This window comes from Haliotis cracherodii, unplaced genomic scaffold (genome assembly GCF_022045235.1).
Source record: "Haliotis cracherodii isolate W230 unplaced genomic scaffold, xgHalCrac1.p SCAF_29, whole genome shotgun sequence".
In the NCBI taxonomy this organism is placed as follows: Eukaryota; Metazoa; Mollusca; class Gastropoda; order Lepetellida; family Haliotidae; genus Haliotis; species Haliotis cracherodii.
Window position 1 is genome coordinate 111169 of NW_027266285.1, and position 12693 is coordinate 123861.

Genomic DNA, 12693 nt, shown 5'->3' on the forward strand with positions numbered 1-12693 from the left:
TTCCTTGGGAGAGTCCTGGATATTACCTTTGACAGTTTCCTAGTTGTTGTCCTATGTAATGTCCTTGTGTGTTCCTTGGGAGAGTCCTGGATAGTGCCTTTGATAGTTTCCTAGTTGTTGTCCTATGTAATGTCCTTGTGTGTTCCTTGGGAGAGTCCTGGATAGTGCCTTTGACAGTTTCCTAATTGTTGTCCTATGTAATGTCCTTGTGTGTTCCTTGGGAGAGTCCTGGGTATTACCTTTGACAGTTTCCTAGTTGTTGTCCTATGTAATGTCCTTGTGTGTTCCTTGGGAGAGTCCTGGATAGTGCCTTTGATAGTTTCCTAGTTGTTGTCGTTTGTAATGTCCTTGTGTGTTCCTTGGGAGAGTCCTGGGTATTACCTTTGATAGTTTCCTAATTGTTGTCCTATTTAATGTCCTTGTGTGTTCCTTGGGAGTGTCCTGGATATTGCCTTCCTGGGTAGAATCCTTGTCATTTTGTATGTGTATGTTGCAAGACTGGACAGGTAAGACATCAGAATACTGTTGAGGATAGGATATTTTATGAATGCTTCAAATAAATTAAACTAAATCTAAATTGTCAATCATGGAGTTTTTACTATGGAAATGGAAAGACAAAGTAGACAAATGAGCCATCTCTGTCCAGGACTATCTGAGGTACACCTCGCGAGCGGGGCAGGACTGTGCTGACGCGGAGGCAGCCATTGCGATGCTGAATGAGATTACTAACATGGTCCAGCAGATCCAGATGCTGAGCCTTGTGGAGGGATTCTCTGGCGACATCAACGAATGTGGACCACTACTCAGACATGTCAGTAACTTTTGAATATTATATGTTGATTTGGTGAGTGAGCGTAAGAGAATGGTATCTGACTCGGACCAGGCAAACCAGTGTGAGCACTGACACATGCTGTCAGCAGCTGTGAGGTTGACCACTGGGCCCCCTGTTTCCCCATGAACAAGATGATAGTGACAAAAGTCGTTTTAAGTTTATTGACAAGTGATAATCCAAATTTCCTTTAATCAGGATTCATTATCTTTGTTTATGTTGTGTTTTTTAAGATTTTACTGCAATGCTATCAACAAAATGTGTGAGATCTGTATTTTTCAGTGTTATATATGTTAAGTGATCTTGTGTTTTCAGGATGATTTCTTGATGTGGGATAGCCCAAATGCAAACTCAGGACGTGGCAAAGAACGCCACCTGTTTCTGTTTAATGACAAACTCATCTTAACAAAACGCAAGAAGCCTGACACGCCCACCGATACGGCCACCTATGTCTTCAAGAGCCTGGTTGAGGTAGGAACTGGATCATATAGATGTGATGTTAAAATATGGGAGTAGTCTGTCATACAGACCTGGAAACAAATGTATCCAATAAAGCCTGTGCAAGTCTAGAATATTTGGCAAGCATAGCTTACTGCAGTATCTGAAAATGAAGAAAGGCTCCTTGCTCTTATTGGTAATAATTTATAACTATAACTTTACTGTTGTTTTTTTAAGAAAATGTTCATTTCAGAGACTAGATGTAAGTCTAATATGGGTGTTACAAGAGTCTTAGACACATCAACATGAAAGCAAAATAAAAACTTAAAACTTAAATCCTCAGTTTGGAAGGGAAAAGGAATGATATGGAAAATATTACATGTGCGTTTAGAACATTGCTGAGAAAGTTTTCAGACATGTTTATATGATTAGCTCCTAACCCTTTTTCTTTCTGGCACTTGCAAGTTATGACTTATTGCTTGATCATGTACAGAAGTGGGTAAGAGTACTGGAGAAAATGTAGCTGCGAGCCAGTGTGTGATCATCACAATTATCTGGAGTCAAAGACTTGTTGATGTTCAAATATTATAAAAGAACCACCTGAAACCTCTAATATAAGGCTATTTATTCTTTTCATTGCATATGGAGTTGTTTTGAGTGAAACAAAATGCCAGGATTGGAAAGATAAAAATCTATTTATCATTAATATAATTTTCATAATGATTTCTATCTTTCCTTGTATTTGAAAATGTGCTTTTCTAGTGGATTTATCACACCTCATCCTTTTTATGGTGAAAACAGTCTTCATCTATTCAAGTACTTTCAAGTTTGTGTTTGGAGTTTTTTTTACATGCTTTTACTTGATAAGTAACACATTTGGAGTGAGTCTACGTTTGGACATCAGTCGATCCTTGCAGGGATTAAATGGCAGGTATTGCTGAAATTGTTCTCTTGTCTTTGTGTTTGTATCTCAAGGATAGAGACACTTCTGCCAGTTCATAAACTGTGAAGGAAATATTGCCTTCAAACTCCACTGCCTCGTATGTCTGTTTAGTTTTGACTTGACAGGCTGAGTGAGGTATATATCATGCTCATACCCATGGCCCATTTCCCTGGGACAGATAATTGGTTTACAGTCTCAGAGCAGTTGATGAGTTTCCAATCTTCTCTCTGTGTTTCTGCCCATCAATCTGCAGTGCTAGGCATGTGGACTCTTCAATGCAGATTGCTTTTTCACCATCTGGAGACAATGTGACCTTGACCTTGAGACACCAATGACCTGACATTGCTTCATGGTCATGTCCTTGAGAGAATGTATGGAAGCTTAAGTGGTTATGTGTGTGCAGGAAATTGTGCACATTGCAGTTTGAAATGTTGTTGGACAGTTAACTCGTCTGATCTTTCTAGTGGAGAGTGATACAGTTAGCTTGCGTTGTAGGTCCTACTCACATTGTTGACGTGATTGATGCTTTCAAGATTCATCAAGAGCAAGTGTAGTTTGTCCTTGTTAATTTTTAGAAGTTTCAATTTCAATTTCTAGCTTTTGACAAAAGCTGCTTTCTGAAAAAGCAGGTCAATTAAAGTTGACATGATATGAGTTGGTTATCAGTTAAATGTCATGTCTTGGGGACAGCCAAGACAGCCACTGTTTCACAGCAGTTCATGTGTTGAATCTAGTGTAGACTGACTTTGGTGTAAGGACAGAAAGTACACCCCATGGAAATACCTCTCATAACAAGCCCAACACATGCTGTGTTGAAGGGTTAAGAACAGTATCACACAAAACTTACTTGTATGAATTGGTCTAGATCTGCTTTTGTCAGAATACAAGAAGGTCCTTGCACTCTTTCTGATGTGAAAAATATTCTTAGATATCTGATCAGGGACAATATCCAAACAAGTTTAAACAATTCTTTTTTGTCACGTGTATTTGTTCAAAAGAGATACCTTAGCACATTTTTATTCATGGGATGTGTGTTAATTTATCTGAGTGAACAGTGTTGTGACCTTTAAGAGGAATTAAATTGTACAATTGTTATGTGTTGAAACATATTATTTCTATGCAAAAAAAGTAGAAGATAGTGGGAATCATCATGACGTACACTCTTCAAAAGAGAAATGAACAGATAGATTTTTAGTAAATATATTGTACCTAATAAAGTTGATATATAATTAATTTAATATCATAGATAGTCACATGTTGTCATTGTACAAAGGCATTGAAAACTGTTCATTGTCATGTCACATAAGGCTACAAGGTTGTATCAGCACTGTAATGCACTGGCTAAAAGATGTAAGCTCAAGATTTGAATTTGATTTTCCATCGGGGTACAATGGTTCAAGATATTTATGAAAAAAGAAGGGTTTTTTTCTATTTTTCAAAGATTTCATAAACACAAGGTGTATTCAATTTCTTTAATGAACAGGAATGATATATTTTATGCATAGTGAAAAAGATGTCTAGTAATGTAATAATTCAAAAGCTCAAAATTTTATTTATATATATATATCATTCAGTGATATAATACGGTCAGAGTGTACTCTAGTTTTCTGTTCATTGAAATGTATTTCTGAGGTCACCAAGGAAAGACCAATGAAGGCAATAATGTAAGCGATGGTTCAGCATGTGTAAGATGGTGTGTGGTGGTCACCTCAGATTCACCCTGCCTCCATGTGAACCAGCTGTCCTGTACTGGGAGAAATGCAGGTGTAATGAGACACCACAGAGGAGAGACTCTTGCTGGCTCCTGTTGTCTTCAAATTGGGGGTTGATGTTGGGGTTGATGTTTTTCTGTGTCGGCATGCTTTGCTGTGTATCAATGTTCTGGTGTGTCATGACTTTCAGTTAATAGCGAGCACATTCACAGAACTATGTTTTAGTTGTTTTCTAAGATTAATCAATAAATATTCCACAAAAATTATTAATCAGTTATATCATGTAGACCATAATGTTTTGTTATGTCATACAGATGTGTTGTGAGATGTTGACATGTCATGATATTTATCAATGTTGTTTACAAAGATTAATTGATAAATATTCCAAAAAAAATATTATTTGAGTCATATCATACTCCCACCTTGCCCTGTACTCACACCACCCCACCCTGTACTCCCACTGCCTTACCCTGTACTCACACAACCTTGGCCTGTACTCACACAGCCTTGCCCTGTACTCACACTGCCTTACCCTGTACTCACACAGCCTTGCCCTGTACTCCCACCGCCTTGGTCTGAACTCACAATGCCTTACCCTGTACTCACACCACCTCACCCTGTACTCACACCATCTTGCCCTGTACTCCCTGCACCTCACCCTGTACTCACACTGCCTTACCCTGTACTCCCACCAACTCACCCTGTACTCACACCACCTCACCCTGTACTCACACCACCTCACCCTGTACTCACACTGCCTTGCCCTGTACTCCCACCACCTTGGGCTGTACTCCCACCACCTTGGCCTGTACTCACACCACCTCACCCTGTACTCACACTGCCTTGTCTTGTACTCACACCACCTCACCCTGTACTCACACTGCCTTGCCCTGTACTCACACCACCTCACCCTGTACTCACACCACCTTGGCCTGAACTCCCACCACCTCACCCTGTACTCCCACCACCTTGCCCTGTACTCACACCACCATGCCCTCTACTCACACCACCTCACCCTTTACTCACACCACCATGCCCTGTACTCATACCACCTCACCCTGTACTCACACCACCTTGCCCTGTACTCACACCACCTCACCCTGCACTCACACCACCTTGCCCTGTACTCACACCACCTCGCACTGTACTCACACCGCCTCACCCTGCACTCACACCACCTCACCCTGTACTCACACCACCTTGCCCTGTACTCACACCACCTCACCCTGCACTCACACCACCTTGCCCTTTACTCACACCACCTCGCACTGTACTCACACCGCCTTGCCCTGTACTCCCACCACCTCACCCTGTACTCACACCACCTTGCCATGTACTCACACCACCTCACCCTGCACTCACACCACCTCGCACTGTACTCACACCACCTCACCCTGTACTCCCACCACCTCACCCTGTACTCCCACTGCCTTGCCCTGTACTCCCACCACCTCACCCTGTACGCACACCACCTTGCCCTGTACTCACACCACCTCACCCTGCACTCACACCACCTCACCCTGTACTCACACCGCCTTGGCCTGAACTCCCACCACCTCACCTTGTACTCACACCACCTTGCCCTGTACTCACACCACCTTGCCCTGTACTCACACCACCACACCCTGTACTCCCACAGCCTTGGCCTGAACTCCGCCCACCTCACCCTGTACTGACACCACCTCACCCTGTACTCACACCACCTTGCCCAAATACTCCCACCACCTCACCCTGTACTCCCACCACCTTGGCCTAAACTCCCACCACCTCACCTTGTACTCACACCACCTCACCCTGTACTCACACCACCTCACCCTGTACTCCCACAGCCTTGGCCTGAACTCTGCCCACCTCACCCTGTACTCACACCACCTCACCCTGTACTCAAACCACCTTGCTCTGTACTCCCACAACCTCACCCTGTACTCCCACCACCTCACCCTGTACTCACACCACCTTGCCCAAATACTCACACCACCTCACCCTGTACTCACACCACCTTGGCCTGAACTCCCATACCTCACCCTGTACTCCCACCACCTCCCCCTGTACTCACACCACCTTGCCCTGTTCTCCCACCACCTCACCCTGTACTCACACCACCTTGCCCAAGTACTCCCACCACCTCACCCTGTACTCACACCACCTCACCCTGTACTCACACCACCTCACCCTGTACTCCCACCACCTCCCCCTGTACTCACACCACCATGCCCTGTTCTCCCACCACCTCACCCTGTACTCACACCACCTTGCCCAAGTACTCCCACCACCTCACCCTGTACTCACACCACCTCACCCTGTACTCCCACCACCTTGCCCTGTACTCACACCACCTCGCCCTCTACTCACACCACCTTGCCCTCTACTCACACCACCTTGCCATGTACTCCCACCACATCACCCTGTACTCACACCACCTTGCCCTGTACTCACACCACCATGCCCTGTACTCACACCACCATGCCCTGTACTCACACCACCATGCCCTGTACTCACACCACCTTGCCCTGTACTCACACCACCTTGCCCTGTACTCACACCACCTTGCCCTGTACTCACACCACCTTGCCCTGTACTCACACCACCTTGCCCTGTACTCACACCACCTTGCCATGTATTCCCACCACATCTCCCTGTACTCACACCACCTTGTCATGTACTCACACCACCTTGCCCTGTACTCACACCACCTTGCCCTGTACTCACACCACCTTGCCCTGTACTCACACCACCTTGCCCTGTACTCACACCACATTGCCCTTTACTCACACCACCTTGCCCTGTACTCACACCACCTTGGTCTGTACTCACACCACCTTTCCCTGTACTCACACCACCTTGCCACACCTCACCCTACCACACCTTAACCTGGCACATACCCCTTGCCTCCTCTCTGCCTGGAGGGATGTCAGAGCATACTGGCTATGTTTCCAGTATGCCTGTGTAGATCAGATGGTACCAAAATAACTTAAAGGCAGAATACATGGCACCATAGTATTTTATCTCCATCATCTGGTTACCATGGAAACCAGATTTTATGTGCACTGCATCCTATCTACTCTTGGTTATCTCTATGACAGGTGGTTGGTGATCAGTTTGTGTAAACTTTATGTGAAGACATGATGTATTAGTCTTCAGGTTTCAGAAGTTCTACTTCCTCATGTCAGGTTAACTCTTTTAAAGTTACAAAAATTATTTTGAGATACAGCAAAAGTTTATTGTTACCATTGTTAAGCACCATTGTATAAGTAATTGATTTTTAGGTAGTTTAAAATACTGCTAAATATATGAAATGAGAGAGGATGGATAACATGGTACATCATTTTTATATTTTAAATAAAGAAAACACAAAGGAAAGTGGAATGACATTTACTGGGCCTTCATTTTTATTACTTTGTTCATGGTAACTCCAAAACACATGGTTTGGTGGGTGGGCTGGTTGGTTAGAAATGAAATGATAAGGAAATTTGAGAAACATTTTTTATAGGTGATATCTTTATGGTCTTTTTGGTGGGATGAAATAAAAAGAAATGTTATGAAATAAAAATCAGGTACATGGATAACTAGTCAGAGAACATATTTAACAGATTCCTGTTAGTTCACATATTCAACAAGAAGAAAAGAAACTATACTTCAATGTTATATATTCTTTCTACATTTGTGAAATTCTGAGTGTATCCTTAAAACAAATAACAAGTGAAAAACACTTGCATGATGGGAGTTCCGATGTGATAATGAGTGCAAGTTGAGCCAGGAGGGATCGCCATTGACTTTAAGACAGTGCCAGTGAGTGCAGTACTTGATCCAAGCCAGGTTCTCTCTGTCTTAAAGTTCAAGTTACCTACCTAGGCTGTAAAGGGAGTTGGCAATATCCTCTGTGAGGAGATGCTGGCACAGGAACTGGCATACAGGTGGCTAGGAGGGCAAGAGCACAAAACACATGGAAAGGTGGTTAGCTGAAAAAACAGCTTGGCAGCATATCTCTGGCAGTGCTACTGATGAAAGAGTGGCCCAAATCTAAGCATATCTGACAGCTTTAAGGACATGGTTGAAATATTTTCTTTGAACAAAAGATAATGTTAATGGTTTTATTGTTTGCATCCATAGTCTTTGAAGTTGTTAAGGTATTGAAATAAATATTATGGTAATTCTGTTTTGAGTTACAAGTTTGTGCCTTTTGTTACATATGGTTTGCTTGTACCAAAACTGATGTAGAAACTGTTGTGTGAATATAAAGGCTTATCATGGTCGCTTTCTTCTTCATGTATATGGGGGCACAGGTGGCCCAGTGATGAAGTTGTCATAATTTGCCTTGAATTTTACTTGTTGTCCTGACTATGGTCTGATCTGTTTGTGAACACAATATCAATGCTCATGAGTTTCGCTCAAGTGTTGCTACATGTCTTAGACTGGCATCTCCTTGGGCTTTCCTTGCACATTAAACTCTAACTGTGATGTAACTGAAATACTGTTTATACCAGAAACACTGAAATACTATCATTTATACTATTCTAGATGGAAATAAGTTCCCTCTTCACACAATATGATGAGGATATGATACTTCAGGTTACTGCTTGATGTATGATGGATGTATATATTGGTTGCTTTGTAATTTGATGTAGAGTAACATACTGTATAACAGTGAAGCTGTTTTGATGTGGGAGATACATATGTGGAGTAGTGTATTTATTCTTATAGGTGTATTAAAGAAACAGACATAAGTTCCCAGATTCTCCTTTCTTCTTGACTTCACATTCTGATGGAAATGTATGAATGGAAGCCATATAACTATAACCAGGGTATTTTGAGCCTAATAGAATTTCATAAACCACATTTTAAGTTAATACTGTAAACAGTTTTATTTCTGCGCCGTTAAAATATTGTGAATACCACACCAAAGACAATACTGCGACGAGATATTTTTGCGAGTTGCCGTGTTGAGATGACCTCTCGATTACCAAACAATAAACAGCTTCTCTCCAAAGCTAGTTAATCTGAGTTGGCCGGAAAGTTGACCAGAAGGGAATGCGACTAATTATCAAATACGATAATTGATTCAACTCAGTGTCATGTCATGTGTGGACAAAATTGCAAAGGACGCTGACGCAATCAAGCGAGGTTGGAAGAAGGCAGGATTACTGTGAGGTAACAGTGACACTAATTGGTCTGTTTACACTGTCATTTGTGATGTATTGTGTGACCATTCTGCATTCATTTGTGTTTTTAACTTATTGAGTAACTTGTGGTTGTGGTTGATGATTTCAACATTTGATGACGTGTTGCAATGAATGAAGTATGTATGTATTATTTGTACATATTTTTGCGTTTTTAAATTTTGCGATTGAGTCTCGTTTGCAAAACTCGCAATAATAAAACGGTCGCAATAAAATCCCTGTTTACAGTATTAAAAACACTTTTTCCAAAATACCCTGGTTATATAACACTTCACACCTACATTTTTCTGGTCTTTTTCTGGTCAACCATCAAAGGTTTTGGTTTGTAACTTCTGAGAACTACTGTTCAAAGAACTTTATTCAGAATCTGTCAAAATTTGTTAGCAACATAGCCAGCTGGCCTCTAGGACTCAAATAAAAAGTGAAGCTCATGTGAAGCTTGGCAACTAGATTAAACAGTGAGATCCTCTGTGTTCGTGTGTAGTTGGATTGGTTGCTCTTGGTGTAGCTGGGTGTATTTAGATGGGTTGGGTGTTTGTTGTTTAATGCCACACTCCGTAATATTCCAGCTATATGACGACAGTTTGTAAAAAATCGAGTCTGGACCAGACAATCCAGTAATTGACACCATGAGCATCTATCCAGACATTTGGGATACGATGACATGCATCAACCAAGTCAGCAAGCCTGACCACCCATATCCCGTTAGTTGCCTCTTCTGACAAGCATGGGTTGCTGAAGACCTATCCTAGCCCCGATCTTCATGGGTCGGGTTGGGTGCAGTTGGATGGGTGTAGTTTGGTGTAGTTGGATGGTTTGAGTTTTACTATTAGGTATTTTACTAGAAGTGTTATAGAAGTGTATTCAATGTATTCAGTCATGAAGATCGAATGAATGAGTTATGACAATGGAATAGTTCATGTTGCTAGGGGGCTTCACCTATTTGGCTGAAATTCTTCGTTGGAAATGATAAAAGTTACAAAAAGAGAGTGACTAAAATACTAACGATCTGTGACAGATGTGCATGAAAAAGGGAACATATGATTTGGGAAATCACAAGATGAATACCATGAGGATAACTGGAACAATACTGAACAAATTCGACTGCATCTTTAATTGTCACCTAACCCCATTTCTGGTGTCCCTCACCTAATATTGCTGGAATATTGCTAAAAGTTGTGTAAAACCCAACTCATTCACTCTCTTACCTATTTCTAGATGTTATTAGTGCCTTGTGTGATCCACAGATAATCGATAATTAGATCCACATGACAGATTTGAGTTAGCAGACAAACAACATTATCATACCTCCATGTCAGAATGATGAGATCTGATGGGTTAATGTGATCTTGATCAAATACTATTCATCCCACTTGGGAGGGAAGTAAATTTCTGAGCGGAAGAATAAATCCCTTGATTTTACCCCGCCACGAAGAACACAGGCTGCATGTGGATTTCTGAGCGGGAGAATAAATCCCTTTTACCCCGCTTTGAAGCAAAAGACCGCACTCTTTTTGCGATTCATTGAAAGTCATGTGACATAGCACACATTAATCTCAGCTCTATCAATTTTGAATTTGTTTTACCCGGTAATTATTTACACAATGGTAGATTGAAACATGTCAGTAAGAAAAATTTGTTGTAGCAGTATCACTTCACATACATGGGGTATTTGGCGTCCCTCGTTTTATAGGAGTTAGGGTGTATGAAAGACTTGCAACCAACACTTCAGAAAGCTTTCAGCATATGTCTTTATAGAAGTTTACACATAACATATATGATCTTTCTGAAATGAAGAGCTGTGTTTGCATCAGTCATTGTAGCAGGTTCAATACATCATATCAAGACTTCTCGGATTATTTTTACATGTTTGATAGCATTATTAGCAATGGGTCATAGATACATAATGTATTCATAAAATATTTGTAAATGTTATTAGACAAATTGTCAGAGATAAGATTAATGACCATGTTTATTTGCGCTGCCTGGTATCAATGTAACTGGGTAAACGTTAAGTCGTCAGACAGCAGGTAACGTAAACAACAGCATAGTTCATGCTCGGTGTAGGAAAACAGCTTGTGCTCATCCTGTGGCAGGCAACATCAGCCAGCCTGCTACCTGAAACAGGGAGGAGAAATAGGTACAGCTCAACTTTTGATAGGGATATTCTGAGAGTCCAGGTCCCCGGGGACTGACTGGCTGCTTTAGGATGTTGTCAAATGGACAGTGGTTAGTTTTAGCAAGGAACTGATTCATTTGTTTTCCTTCAACCTAGAGAAACAACAGTTCACATTTCTGTAATCTGTTGTCCTCTGATGTTTGTATCAGTATGAAAAATCTCAGTATCACTTTCACTGAGTAGTATAGTTTAGATGTTTTGGAGTGGACATTATTCTTTTACATAACACAGTGTGGTTTCACAATTCTGTGTCAATAAACTCATCAATGTTTTGAGGGTATTCATCATGTCTCTGTCTCAAAAACCTTAGGAGATTCTTTATCGAAATCCTCCCCTATACACCAGTAGTAAATCAGGCTGAAAGGAGGATTGGGTGGTCAGGATTTGTGACTTGGCTGACTATACAAGATCTAGTATGGATCGTTGTTCATGATTTGAACCACTGGTTTGCCTGTCCCAGAAGTGATTATTTAGAATTTGGAGTGGAATATTGCACTCACTCTGTCAGAAGAAAAGGTTGAAACAAAGTGGAAGTTAATTCACTCACAAATCACTGACAAGTACGAGTGATAACACAAGGTGTTCACATGAAGGTCCTGCCCTACCTGTACTATACACTCTGAGGGAAGGTCAAGGTCACAACAGTTGGCTCATGAAAACATTCCATGACCCAAAAGTCAATTAAACAGTTCCCTCACAAGAAATTTGAGGATGACAACATTTTACAAAAGTAGCAAGTCTTAAGGTTTAAATTGGCAGGTGTATCCTTTAGCTGGAAATGCTTGAAAAAGAGAAGCCAGCAGGTGGTTGGAAATGATACTTAGACAATGTCGCTACCTATACATTCAACAGTATATTCACATGCTCAAAGCTGATTAAAGCAAGATCAACTTGTCACTGGTATATATGAGTTAGTCATACAAACCTATTAAATAAAGTATGTTTGGTGATAATTTGGCTGATAAATATTTTCTGAGATAACTAGACTACATCATTTAAAAGACATTTCTAAAATAATCATTGTGTTAATTCATTAAGATGGCTTGGTGAAAATACAGGAACATCTGTAGCCAAGAAAGAGGACATTAAGTTCAATATAACCTCACAATCATTTATTTGTTTGTGGTAAGATGCTCAGCTGATACTCATTCAACAATTTTTTAACAATTAAGACAAATATATCTCTGAACATTGCTACTTTGTTTGGTTTGTTTCTCCTTATTTTCTCTAAATTTCCATATGATGAGACTTTTTGTTGCAATAGGTCTTACGTGTCTGCCAAATGCTAATTCTGAGGAAATAAAACATATCAATTTGTCATTAACATTTTCTTAAAGAAATTATCGTCTTGGGAAAGAAATATCATTCAGGGCAATGTATCCTGGGATGAATTCACTTTAGTATAATGGGTAGTG

The 12693-nt window shown here is 41.0% G+C and overlaps 1 protein-coding gene across 7 annotated transcripts in view; it reads left to right on the forward strand.

Annotated features, from left to right (window-relative positions):
• The window catches only part of LOC139473414 (protein Obscurin-like), a 141558-nt gene that overhangs the window by 54222 nt on the left and 74643 nt on the right, over positions 1 to 12693 (forward strand). For all 7 annotated transcript variants that reach the window (XM_071255977.1, XM_071255979.1, XM_071255983.1 and 4 more), the window contains 2 exons: positions 647 to 811; positions 1145 to 1300. In XM_071255977.1, coding sequence (XP_071112078.1) covers positions 647 to 811; positions 1145 to 1300 — 321 coding nt within the window. The remainder of the gene's footprint in view (positions 1 to 646; positions 812 to 1144; positions 1301 to 12693) is intronic.